This window comes from Dryobates pubescens, chromosome 5 (genome assembly GCF_014839835.1).
Source record: "Dryobates pubescens isolate bDryPub1 chromosome 5, bDryPub1.pri, whole genome shotgun sequence".
Taxonomy (NCBI): Eukaryota; Metazoa; Chordata; class Aves; order Piciformes; family Picidae; genus Dryobates; species Dryobates pubescens.
The window spans coordinates 27,754,956-27,768,319 of NC_071616.1; the positions used below are offsets into that span (position 1 = coordinate 27,754,956).

At 43.5% G+C, this 13,364-nt stretch overlaps 1 protein-coding gene across 1 annotated transcript in view; it reads right to left on the reverse strand.

Moving 5' to 3' along the window:
• C5H14orf132 (chromosome 5 C14orf132 homolog) overlaps positions 1–12,968 on the reverse strand; it is a 31,758-nt gene extending 18,790 nt beyond the window's left edge. The window contains exon 1 of the mRNA XM_054161876.1: positions 12,734–12,968. Coding sequence (XP_054017851.1) covers positions 12,734–12,760 — 27 coding nt within the window. The 5' untranslated portion in view covers positions 12,761–12,968. The remainder of the gene's footprint in view (positions 1–12,733) is intronic.
• Between the last annotated feature and the right edge of the window lie 396 nt (positions 12,969–13,364).

Consider the following 13,364-nt stretch of genomic DNA (forward strand, 5'->3'; position numbering starts at 1 on the left):
AGAAACAGACCAATAGGTGAGACCAGTACATCTCAGTCAGGAACGCTGTCCACAAGTTAGCCCAATCACAAAACCCCTTTGTAGCAGCCACTGTACTGGAGTACATCTCCAACAGTGAGCTGCTGAGGGCAGTTACCAAGGATCAGACCACACAACCAATCTTCTACCCTTAAGAGATGATTGCTGTCATTGTCAAGTCAAAAATATAGCTCCTGTTTGTTGTGTGTGGTCCTCTCTGTAACTTTGAGAAAGAAAGCAGAGACAGAAGGAGAAACAGAGTGCAACATCTGTGTCCCCATATACCGAGTTTGCGTGGGTTGTGAGGGGCTCACCATCCTGTTTATCTGGGATTGTTCCACTTCAGCCCCAAAACCAGACCACAGGTTTTAATCCTGTCAACTTTCCTGACTTACTGCTTTGTTTACAAATGGTCTACAGCCACTGTTTTACTTTAACAAAGATTTAGTGACTAAATACAACCACTTTTATGCCCACATTTCTGGGAATGCAATATTGGAAAATATGAGCTCAAGCATTAGGCTGTCAAAGTGAAACCGTTTACATTTCCAATTTTTTTCCCCCTCAGTGTTTTCAAACAAAACAGGAGAGCAATCTCTAATTGTTTTTTCTTTAAACATTTGCTCAATATGAATTCATTCAGTCTTTTTTTTCACAGTAAATATCACTTGCTTACGTGTGAGATAATTACTAATCACTGCAGAGAGGGTAATAAAATCAGAGAATAAAATGGCAGCAGCAAGCAGGAATCAGTAGGCTCCTGCATTTGAAGAGCCACATCCTATCTTGGTACAACTTCACTCAAACAAGAAATGAGCTTTCAGCAGGTAAGGATGTGGCCTTTATCTTAAATCTTATCTTGAAGCAATAGAAACAGAGGTAAACCCTCAGGTCAATCACTAGATTTCAAACCACACAGAAAGTGCTGACAGAGCTATTTCACTCGTGCCTTGATATTTTTTAAGTGACTGACTTTACAAATAAATTGCTAACTCTGCAACTGAATGAATACTGTGTTTGTTTACTCTCACATCAGTGATTGAGAAGCTGTAAATAGGTGTGACAGCTGCAGCATCTCTTCTGTTGTCGCTGCCCTGCTCCTCCTGTGAGACAGGCAGTGAACAGGATGCCTACTAGGACTGACATGAGCACAGTAGGATCCTCAAGCAAAGAGTTACAGATGAGCTGTATTACTCCTAAACCAGAGCCGGGGTTTCTGTCAATATCAGCTCTCAGGGGTGCTGCTTATTTTGTGGGAAGAGTACACCCTGTTCTGCTAGCTGGCCAAAAAATGGTGTACAGTCTGACAGTCCCAGTTTCCCAAATTTCTGTAACATCACCTGCTAGATGAATTTTGAAGGAAATGACACTATAGTTTAAAAAACAGCACAGAGCCTGATAGTCATGAATCCAGTATCTAAAGGCATGACTGTAAGCTTAAAACTGTAATTTCACTGATATTCAGAAGAACAGAAGGGATGCTCTGAGCATTGCCTGCTGGGCCACCTGACTGCACATGCAGCATAAGAAGGATTTGCTGCTTTGCTCCTGCAACCCATGGCCATTTTAAACTTCCTCACTGAGAAAACACCAAATTGGGAATCAGTTCTAAGATCCTTACTTCCTGCATGGCATCATAGGGAAGCTGACAAATATAGCTGGCTTATTATTTGGAAATAATGAGCTAGCTCCTGGGAGCCAGATAGCATTCATTGCAGTAATTCAAACCATACCATGCTGTGTGTTCAAGGAAGACGGAGTTTGGCGAAAAGTACCCCTGCTATCTGTCTTACATTTCCCTTGACTCCCTCAGCATTCCCTGTGACACAAGCTAGCACCTGAAGGATGTAAGGAACAGCAAGGTATTGCTATTGTGACAGCCTGGAGAGCAGCTTACATCAGCATCTTGTCTTCTGCCTTTTCCATGCCCTCCTCTCCTGGTGGTTATGTGCTGTGCAGACCAAGGGTGAGGAGACAAATATTTTAGAGGCAAGATTGCTTATTTAGTTGATCATAATGATCATAATGATCATAATCAAAGCACCATTAAAAACATTAAGTACACTCAAATGATAAAGCAAGAGATGCCCCATGAAAACTACCCATGCTGAAAATTGCAGCTGCCTGAGTAATGAAGGTTACATGTGAAAGTTGCACAGTTGTAAGAGAAGTCAGGAGGTGCATAACTCTTCTCATACTTGGTAATATTACAGGAGAAATGAGTTGCAAAACTATCTTGGAGAATGAGGGAGAGCAAGTACAGCACTTCAGTTTCTTCTACTTCTGTTTCATGTCCATGAGAAATGCCAGAGAACACACCATGAGAAGAAAACATCTGCCACCCTGACAACAAATCAGTGCAGGATTTCACCACCTTACACATCTGCACAGTTTCACAGCATGCTCAGTCAGATGGCTCAGAGACCAACACATAATGAACCATTTCATGGTGTGGATCCTATTACAGAACAATTTGCCAGGCACTAAGGTAATGTTAATAATCACATATTTGATAAAGTTTAACTCCAGATCTGTATGGGAAAGTTCATAGGACACACAGACAGAGAGGCATATTTGTGAATGCATTTTCAGAATTCTTCTCTCAAGTGACTGCTGGGTTCAGCATCTAGGGAAGAGAATTCAGAACTGTTCAGATTGAGGTTGGAAGCTGCTGTGCTCCAGTTGGAGAGCAACCAAAACACAAAACAAAGCAGAGGAGGTGGCATTTCTGTTCTTGGGGCTTTAGATGCTACAACTAGTGCCACTCAACTTTTACTAACCAGCAGGTCAGTAAAGACTATACAGACATATTACCATGCCTCTGTTTTCAGTAATACAGCTTCAGAAAGTTTCTGCCATGTTGCTTACCCTTTCTGTGCCTGTAGCATTCTAGTTTGCTGCTCTGTTCCACTTGCACTTCCTGTCCCTGAACAGAAGAAAATTTACTCTCTGGCCCCCATCTTCCAGACCTAAGCTTAAACCTCTGTAGTATTTGGACTTATCTGGTGCCACCATAGTATTTGAAAAAATGTATAAAAGGTAAGGAAGGAGGATCTGGGAGTCAGAGAAAGAAGATGCTAAAAAAGGACAGCATACTTGAGTTGAAAGGAAAGCATTTTATACATGCACACAATAGAAAAGTTGGGAGAAAACCCCTGAGAAAGGCCCAGAAAAACTTATGTGGTACATCAAGGAAGGTAAGGTAGAAAGACATTTCAAATGGAGTTCACTTTTAAAGAAAAAACTATTCTGATACCTCAGAATGCTTTGACTCTTATTGCAGATTATCAAGACACTTTTGTTGTATACTTCATTTAAACAGAGGTGTAGTTCAGAGGTTTACTAACACACTTTAAGCATACACATAATTGGGAGCTGAGAGAATGTAAGTGTGATCGGCAGCTCAGCTCTTTGTGTTCAGCAGCTCAGGTCTTTGTGCTCAGCTACACTTTCAGAAATCCATTAAAACTTTGCATTTTAATACTTTTGCTTTCTCATCCATTTGACTCATACTTTTTCCTCTCTGAATAAACACCACTACACATCAGTTGAAGAGATGACAGAATCACAGAATCACCAAGGTTGGAAGAGACCTCAAAGATCGTCAAGTCCAACCTGTCACCACAGACCCCATGACTAAACCATGGCACCAAGTGCCGTGTCCAAGCCCCTCTTGAACACCTCCAGGGATGGTGACTCCACCACCTCCCTGGGCAGCCCATTCCAATGGCAAATGACTCCCTTGGTGAAGAACTTTGTGCTCACCTTGAGCCTAAACTTCCCCTGGTGCAGCTTGAGACTGTGTCCTCTTGATATGGTGCTGGTTGCTAGAGAGAAGAGACCAACCCCTTCCTGGCTACAACCACCTTTCAGGTAGCTGTAGAGGGCAATGAGGTCACCCCTGAGCCTCCTCTTCTCCAGGCTAAACAATCCCAGCTCACTCAGCCTCTCCTCATACGGCTTGTGCTCAAGGCCTCTCACCAGCCTCATTGCCCTTCTCTGGACACGTTCAAGTATCTCAATGTCCTTCTTAAACTGAGGGGCCCAGAACTGGGCACAGGACTCAAGATGTGGCCTAACCAGTGCAGAGTACAGGGGCACAAGGACTTCCCTGCTCCTGCTGGCCACACTACTCTTGATGCAGGCCAGGATGACATTGGCCGTCTTGGCCACCTGGGCACACTGGTGGCTTATGTTTAGGTGGCTGTTCTTTCTCTTCCCATGCAGCCCCAGCAGGGGCTGGTAGGTTTTTACCAGTTGCAGCACATCTTCCCATATTTTGCATATGCTCATCCATTTCTTTTTGGCAGGGAAAGGAAAAAAAAAAAAAAAAAGAAGTGACAGGGGAAATCAATGGAAGTTTGGTATTGTTTTAGCAATGCACAACAGATTCCTAGACTCTTCCCTCTTTCCTAACATTTGAATGGTTTACAAGCAAAATTACAACAAACAGAACCAGATGAAGTTCAAAGGTTTGGGTTTGTGTTTTTCCTTTCCTTTTTTTTTTTTTTTTTAATTTCCAAACTGAAGATAAAATTTTTTGCAAACCCAAAGGGATTGGCTGTGCATCCAACAGCCCCTTGCAAAGAGGTGCTGGGCTGCTCTGAAGTGACTGTAACATTAATGCTTTCTAATTAGCTGCTGGTTGGCGGGTTTCCGTTCTGGCAGCTACAGGAAGTGTGGAATTCAGCTTTCTGAACAGAGAAACTAAAAATTCCACCTACATGTAATTTCAAACATCTGGTGTTGTGAGACAGACCTGAAAGCTTTGTGTGGGTGTGTCAGACAGTGAGAGAAAGGGTAGGCAGTGACTGCCATTAACAGCATCAGTTCTGGCTGCCATCTACACATTGCATGGTCATATTTGCAGGGGGAGATCTTCCACCCTGTGTTGTCTCTGTTGTTGGTAATCCTTCCAAAGCTGCAGAGCATACATTCAGTAAGCATTCAGTACTCCTGGTCTTGGCATCACAGCTGCCCATGGGATTTTCCCCTATTCAGTTCTCAATGTAGGGACAGGTATTGTTTGCTGCAGTGCCACAGGAGACTGGACAGCATACTCAGGTCACTCAGCATCTTCAAAACAAATGTCAAGGAGTTTGTACATTTCATTCTCACCCTTTTTGTACCAAAGTTCTAATAACTTGCATATCGAGTGTCAAGATCATGTTTACCAAAGGCTTCTGCAGTATTTACCCTGCTGCTACTTTGTGAAAATGGAAAATGGAGCAACTCCTGATGTATCCACCAGCATGAGAATTAGTCCAAGCCACTGATGAGTGACACAGCTATTATGAGTTTAGAATCCATTAGCAAGGACTTTTCTCATACTTGAGCATGTTTTCACTGAAAAAACCCATGCTTAACAACAGAGAGCCATCACTATTAAAAATCATCGCCCCTATGAGCATTGGAAGGGGTTGATGCTAATCCATTAGGATACTACATTCATCAAACCAAGAAACCTGCCAAAAGAAGACAGAGGACTCCAACAGACTGCACTGCTTAGGCAGACAATGCAATTCATGACAGAAAACACCATCAGGGAAAGTAAGTCCCAGCAGACGGACTAGTAAGCAAACAGAGCTGGTCTCTGTTGAGTTTATTTGGGTTGCCTTTATTATTTTCAGCTTTTCATATCACTGTACTTTATTTAAATGCTTCCTTTAATCAATTATTTCATTTGATGGTGTGGCAACAGTCACCAAAGCATCACATTGCTTTACTAAATCCCATACAACCCTTGGACTCATTTGGAGCTTTTGGCTGTTTCCCAGTAGAGGAAATAGCCAGCATCCATCCCATTTCTAACAAAACTTAGAACAGAACCTCCATTCCCACATTTGAATTTAAAAAGTCAGTCTAGATTAGCCAAAAACAAGCTTAAAAAAATAATTAAAAACCCCTATAATCAGTCTAGATTTTCTAGCCTATGAATTCTGAGGACCCAACACCATTGGGTTACCCAGCTGCTACCCAGAAACTCAGTTACCAAATCTGCCAAGAGCACTACTGCTCAGAATATGACAGGTTGGGGCTCTTACTGCTATAGAAATACCAGGCACCAGAACAAACACAAATGCAGTGCAGCTTCAGTCTTCACTCCTTCTTACCTGCAATCTGTAGTTATTTTCTGTGTATAATGAGACCCCAGCTCTTCCTGCCACCAGCTGTGTTGTGAAAGGCTCCCACTTTATCTTTCTAAAGCATGTGAATGTGTCCATTTGTAATTACTTTGCAAACCTCCTTTCCATTTTCAATGAAGATGGAAATACAGGAGATTAGCTCCTTTTGAAAACTCCTTAGCTTATATCTGCTGAAAATCAAAGAATCGTGGAATCATAAAGATTGGAAAAAAAACCTTTAAGATTGAGTCCAACCATCAACCTAACACTGCCAAGTCCACCACTAAACCACGTCCTTAAGTGCCACAACTGTATGTTTTTTGAACACTTCCAGGGATGGTGATTCCACCACTTCCCCAGGAAGCCTGTTGCACTGCTTCACAACCTTTTTGGTGTAAAAATCTTTTTAAATATTCAATCTGAACACCCTATAGTGCAGCCTGAGGCCATTTCTTCTTGTCCTATCACTTTTTACCTTGGAGAAGAGATTGACCCTCCTCTTGCTCCAACCTTCTTTCAGGTACTTGTAGAGAGCAATGAGGTCTTCCCTCAGTCTCTTTTTCTCCAAGTTAAACAATCCCAGCTCTTTCAATCGCTCCACCTAAGATCTGTGCTCTAGAGCCTTCACCAGCTTTGTTGCCCTTCTTTATATTCAGTATCTTTCTTGTCATGAGAGGCCCAAAACTGAATACACTACTCAAGATATGGCCTCACCAGTGCTGAATACAGGACACTATCACTTTGCTACTCCTTCTGGCCACACTGTTTCTGGTACAGGCCAGGATGCTGCTGGCCTTCTTGGCCTGCAGTGTTGCATGGGGTTATTGTGACCCAAGTCCAGGACCCATCACGTGGCCTTGTTAAACCTCATAGAACTGGCACCAGCCCATTGATCCAGCCTATCCAGGTTGCTCTGCAGAGCCTTCGTACCTATGAGCAGATCAACACTCCCACACAATTCCATGTCATCTGCAAACGTACTGAGGCTTCACTCAATTCCTTGCCCAGATCATCAGTAAAGATATTAAATAGAACTGGCCCAAATACTGAGCCCTGAGGAATGCCAGTCATGATTGATCACCAACTGGATTTCATTCGATTCACCACCACCCTCTGGGCTCAGCCACCCATATTTTTTACCGAGCAAAGATTCAACAATGTAATCAATTTTAAAATAAAAGACTCCACAGAATTAGTCTTACTGTTAATCAGCACAGGAAGCACAAAGAGATTATTTTCAGTATATCCCAAACCCTCCCAGTGCAAGGGTGACACACAACTGGACTGCATAAACTCATGCATCACATGAGCCACATCTTACACCCCTTCCCTACCACCCCACTCCTACTACATCTTCCTCTTCAAACATTCAGCAGCACCTATGCAAAAGTGATCATCCTATTAATTGATGGAAATAGTCACTCTAAATCCACACAGTCACAGCATTCCCTATAGTAATAATATGATAATAGTTGCTTCCCTCTTGCTCTTCTAGGATGCTTTCCCATGAATTGCAAAGCATTCTTACTCTGTCTGTGCCAGGATTTGAGATATTTAATTTTAAGCAAGTGTACAGTCCTGCTGCTGTTACTGGACAAAGATACACATGGTCCAAGTTCAGTAAGTGCTTAAGTGTTTTGCTGGATTGGAATCACTGCTTTTAGCATCTTGAACAGCAATTACAAGTACAATCTTGGAAAAACCTCCTCCAAAGAGCAGTATAAAGACTTTGTAAAACCAGTATGCCCAAATGTCCACATAATTTTCAAAAGCTTTGCTGGAACAGAAATTTCTGCTATATAAGACTTGGAATGCAGTCTACAGCATTACTGCAGTGATAAGAAAAGCATGGGGACTCCTTGTGTTCCCCTCTCTAATAAAAATCTAATGCAGTTGCACCAAGCAGTTGGCAGAAAGACTTCTCCAGGAAATTATCCTCACCTCAACTGCTGGCAACATTCTGCATGAGGACATCACTGATTTCTGCACGCACAACAGGAATACACAGCTGGTCTGTGTGACTGTGCCACAGCAGGCATCAGGATTTAAGCTTGAACTTTGATCATCTCTAGCTCCTAAAGTACGCAATGTTTTCTCTTTTGTTAATTAAAATACACAAATAAATCAATCAATCCTCAACATTGCAATAGAAATTAAAGACTACAAAACCACAACTTCTAATCATAGAAACTAAACACCAAGAATTCAACTTACTGCATTTCAAATCCTCAGAAGTTGTTCACAAAGATATTTCAAACATGTAAAACCAACAGATAATTTGCATGTAAATATAACCAAGATGAAAAAAAACCACCCACAACAAATTCACAGAAATGGTCATACTCCAAAGGTACTTACTTATTTTTCCCTGTTCTGTATGTAAAGAAAGTAAAAATAAAGTTATCACTTACCTAATAATTAAAATAATATTTTTTACTATATGGAGATACACCCAGCCATAAAAATATTGCAAGCTAAAGAAATCCATTCCTCATTTTCAATAGCAAACAAAAAATACCATAGAATCACTTAAGGAAAAGTTAAATTGAAAACATAAATCTTGAAACACACATAGGTGGCATGATGACTGCAGGTGCTGTTCAGCTCATGTCAATTAGTATCATACTGAAGACCAACACATAATTTTGGATTCTCCAGCTCCCCAGTTCTTTCCCCACAATACACCTCTATTTTTTCAAGTTGAATACACGTCTCAACCCTGTTCCCATTATCCCAGATGGAATTTTCATTGTTACCCTTTTTTCTCATGAAAAATCCTCTACCTAGTTTTTAACTAGAGATTCATTTTAGCCTGTCAGAAACGGGAAGGAGAACAGCTCACCACTGGGGGTCTGACAGAAAACCTCTAACCCCTGCTAAAAAGCACTGAGTGCTCTTAGACTGGATCCAGTGCTCAGCACTCCCCCAAACCAGCCTTTTATGCTGGAAGCAAAATCTCTATATGAGAAGACTATTTCTGAGGTTACCTAGACTACAAGAGCACTCTGAAATCACTGAACAACATCCACAAATGAACCAGACGTGCAGCTCAGCAGTGGTTGAATGTTTTTGGCATAGCATCTTGAGGAGGATTACTTTAATTAAAATATGAATTTAAAATGAAAAAAAAAAAAAAAAGAAGTACTAGCTAATAGTCTATGAGTGAGTGCAAGTCATACTTATTAGGACAACTGACCTTAACCAAAATAAATTAGAGTACCCACAGAACAGAGGACACCTAAGCCTGCACAACTGAATACTGATGAACACATACATGCAAACCGGCTTGGTTTAATGATGGACTTAATCATTACAGTCAAAAGCTGTTCTTCATTACACAGCTAATAAATGTACTGCAGCTGATGTTCAGATGTGGTTGCTTAAACTGGGCATCCAAACTGTTGTACTGCAGGTACACTGTACAGATTTGTTAGCATTATTACCTGACAATCTCCTGTTCCACAAATTTTATCATCAAAATGTTATCTTTTCTATAGAATCAAATACATTACTCAGAGGGGCATTTTATTCCTCTTTCTCCTAACACATGAAAGGGTTTCAGAGGTTCCAAGGCACCAACCGTCCCACAGGCCTTTTTTTAAAAGGAGGGAAAGGTGCTGAATATGAAAGTTGCAGTTTATTTGTATGTTCAGTGCTCCTAGAAAGCAATGTTCACTGTATTGAGGTATCTGAAGAGGCAAACATACCCACACAGCTATCAAGGTGTGCAAACCCTCACCCACTGAACATCTCAACAAAGACACCAAAACTTTACTTGAAAGACTGTTAACTACTGAATTACCTGTCCTTACACTTTCACCCTGTACTCTTCAAAGGAAGCCAGATTTTAAGCTTCCATAACACACTACAGTATCACTGAGGCTGAAAGGGTTAACCTAATTTACACATACCTTCTCTGTGCATACATCAGAGGGGCAATAAGGCATAGACTGTTCCTGGTGTCTCACAAGACACCTAGCAAAGCCAACCTGGGTCCACAAGGAGTGGTGCAAAAGTATGATAAGAATAATATACAAAAGCAACTTACAGAAATATAAACAATCCTGTAGAAACGAAATTAGCCTGTAGAAACTAAGTTAACAACTTTATGCCATTAAGCATTTCAGTTTAGACATTACATATTTTAGTACAAAGTATTCATGTACCTGGTATTTGTCAGGTAAAATGCAATCCTCATTGTAGGTTGCAAGAATATTAAAGATCATGACAGCAAAGCGTCTTTAAAAGTGGTTATGAGAAGGGAGCACAGGTCAATAATTCTCTTGGATATCCCTTTACTGAAGGTCATCTCAAAGGACCACACAATCAGAGATGTCATAAAGATGATTCAAAAGAACGGGGCGGTGGGTGGGGGGAGATACAGCAGGAGAAAGAAAGTTGAAGGAAAAATGGTATCTAAATCAGAGGAGTGACATGTGGAACCTTAAATGGCACTGTGGTGACAGGAATAGAAAGGGTTGCCCAGTTCAGAATTAAAAGTACAAGAAGCCTGTCACAGGAGAGTAATTAAGGTAAGTATAGCATCTGCTGTGATCTAACAACAGGATTAATTTCCTTCAGCAAAAGAGAAGCACAAAAAAAATCATCTCCTACAGATCATAAGAGGTTTATTACACCAATATCCCCTGGAGAACTCCTCCAAGTGCCCTGTTAAATAGGTGCTGTACAGACCCAGTAAGCCCCATGCCCCTGCTGGGAGAGACACCCAGGAGCCCTGACTGCCTCCTGCCTTCCCCTCACCACCCAAAGAGATTTGTGGCACAGATAGCTCCAAGGCATTCTATCCTTCCTGAAACATAATGGGCCACTGGAGGGGCTGTATGTATTCTAGCCTTCTTGCAGCTTGTTCCTATCTCCATGCTGCTAGGTGGTGTCGAGAAGGGATGGGGGGAAATGCGGTGAAGGCTTCTTCCTTTTATGGCTCAGGGTCAAAATTTCTCTAGCTGTGGTGGGGAGGGTGAACCTCACTTCACAGACAGCCTTCCCTGTTTTGGTGTTTTTACATAAATGTATTGAAGAAACCGCAAATGCCCCAAATGCACTGAAATGCCATATAAAAAATAACATTCTTTGTCACTTGTGCAACAAAGGAAAATAATAAACCAACCCCAGAGGATTAGGAAGAAATGTATACAATTCACTGTAAATTGTTGCACTAGTAACCTCAGGAAGTATAAACAGGAAACTTTCCTCAGAGAACTAAAGCATTCACTACTCATGAAAGTAGAAGACATGCAGAACATGCAGCACTAAGAATAAAATAGTGTATAGAAAGGGAAAGTGTGGCCCTAGTCCCAGCTTCAGCACACATCACTGATAAAACCTGCTGCTGTGCTGCATCTCTCTTCTCTGCAACAGGAACAAAAGATAGGCACAGGGAGCTCACTGATTATTCTGGAAAAGACCACAGGAACAATGATTTGACAAAAAAAATAATCCTTTGGATACTCTGGTTCCCAGGAAGACCTCGGATCAGCAGAATTTATGCTTTCCCCCTCCCCGTTGTGGTTTTGCTTTTTAGATCTCTAAATGGAAGTTGTTGGACAGCTCACTGCTGCCTTCAGAAAGGCAGAGCCCAACATCTCAGAAGCAGACTTTAGATGGAAACAAAACACAACAGCCATTGCATGAATGAAACAGAACATAGCAAGGACTACACTTAGTTCCCACCAACCACCTCCAGCTGAAGTCAATGCCAAGGCAGCAACAGTGCCAAAAGGCCTGTCAGAACCCTTCTCCATCTCTAAATGGTGGGTGACGTTTTAGCAAAAGCTCAAACTTGTATCCAAATAATTCTTGAAAGAAATGAACCATACACATACTGTTAGGTATCCATATGAGTACAAGAAATTATCCTAGAAAAACACGAAATGTATGTTCGATGACTGTAACATTTTCCAAAGCATAGCACCATTCGTATGTTAAAAAAAACTAATTCACCTGGATTACCCAAGATGATTTTTGGTTTTAGGTATCTTACAGCCATTACACACTCTTTTGTATGTTAAGCACTGATATGCTGAACACCAATACCCATGATCATGCCTCGAGCTGAAATCCAGAACTTAGCTGCAATTTAAACAATTTGTTCCTGCAAAGAGAGGAGTATTTCTAGGTACGCCAAGCTAGATTCAACTTGCAAAGACACAGATGCATCTATAAATGCACAACGGATGGGAGGAAAAGAACCGAAAAATCAGATCTCCGACTTCTATTTACAGCCTGCTTCCGGAGGGAGGGGAGATGCTGCTTGGCCCCCGCCCTGGCCTGAAGGAGGTGTAATGGTACAGGAGAAACCGGACCGCCGGAGGGGGCGGGCAGGGCCGGGCTGGGCCCCGCTGCTCGGCGCTAACAGGTGCTGCGCCGGCCACTTCACCTCACCCAGCGCCTCCAAGTCCCGCTGCTCTTCCTCCCCCCATTTCCCCCTTATTCTTTCCTCACTTTTCTTTCCCCCCTTCCCTTCTCCCCGAGCCGCGCCGCCGTAACTTTGTATCGAGGAGGAAATGCGCGGAAAACGAGAAGCGAGGATGCGCGCTCCGCCACTGCCCCGTCCCGCCGCCGCCCCCCACCTGCGCAGCCATGAAGGAGAGGTCCATGGTGCTGCTGCTAGAGCTGCTGGAGGAGCTGACGGAGGTGCTGAAGCTGCCGCTGCCGCTGCTGCCGGGGGCGGGCGGGGCGCGGGGGCGCGGCGCGGGCGCCGCCTCCCCCAGCAGCGGCGGGCGCGGCCGCGGAACGGACACCGGTACCAGTTCCAGCTCCGGCACAGCCCGGCGCGGCCCGACACAGCCCGGTGCGGCACAGTCCACCCCGACACAGCGTGCGGCTCCGCCAGGGGGCGGTGGCAGCAGCGGCGACCCGGCCCCCGCGCGGGGGTGGGCCTGGGTCCGCCCCGCGGCGAGGGGAGGCTGAGCGACGGAGAGCGGCACCTCCAGGAGGGAGAGGGTGGTCCATGCCGGCCCGCATCACCTGTGGCACGGCTCCACCCTGGCCCCCACTCTACCTGCCGGCCAACATCTTCGCACGGGCCACAGTGGTCTAGGATCCCCTCTGCACCAAGTCTAGCCTGGGCCGAAAGAAAGCTGTTTCCTGAGGCAAGCCGGGGCTAGGGGCTTAGGTGAGAGAACTTTACAGCCTCTGCCTCGTGCCTGCTACCCCACGGACCACAAGCAAGCCTGCATGTGCAGGCAGAAGGAGGTCATA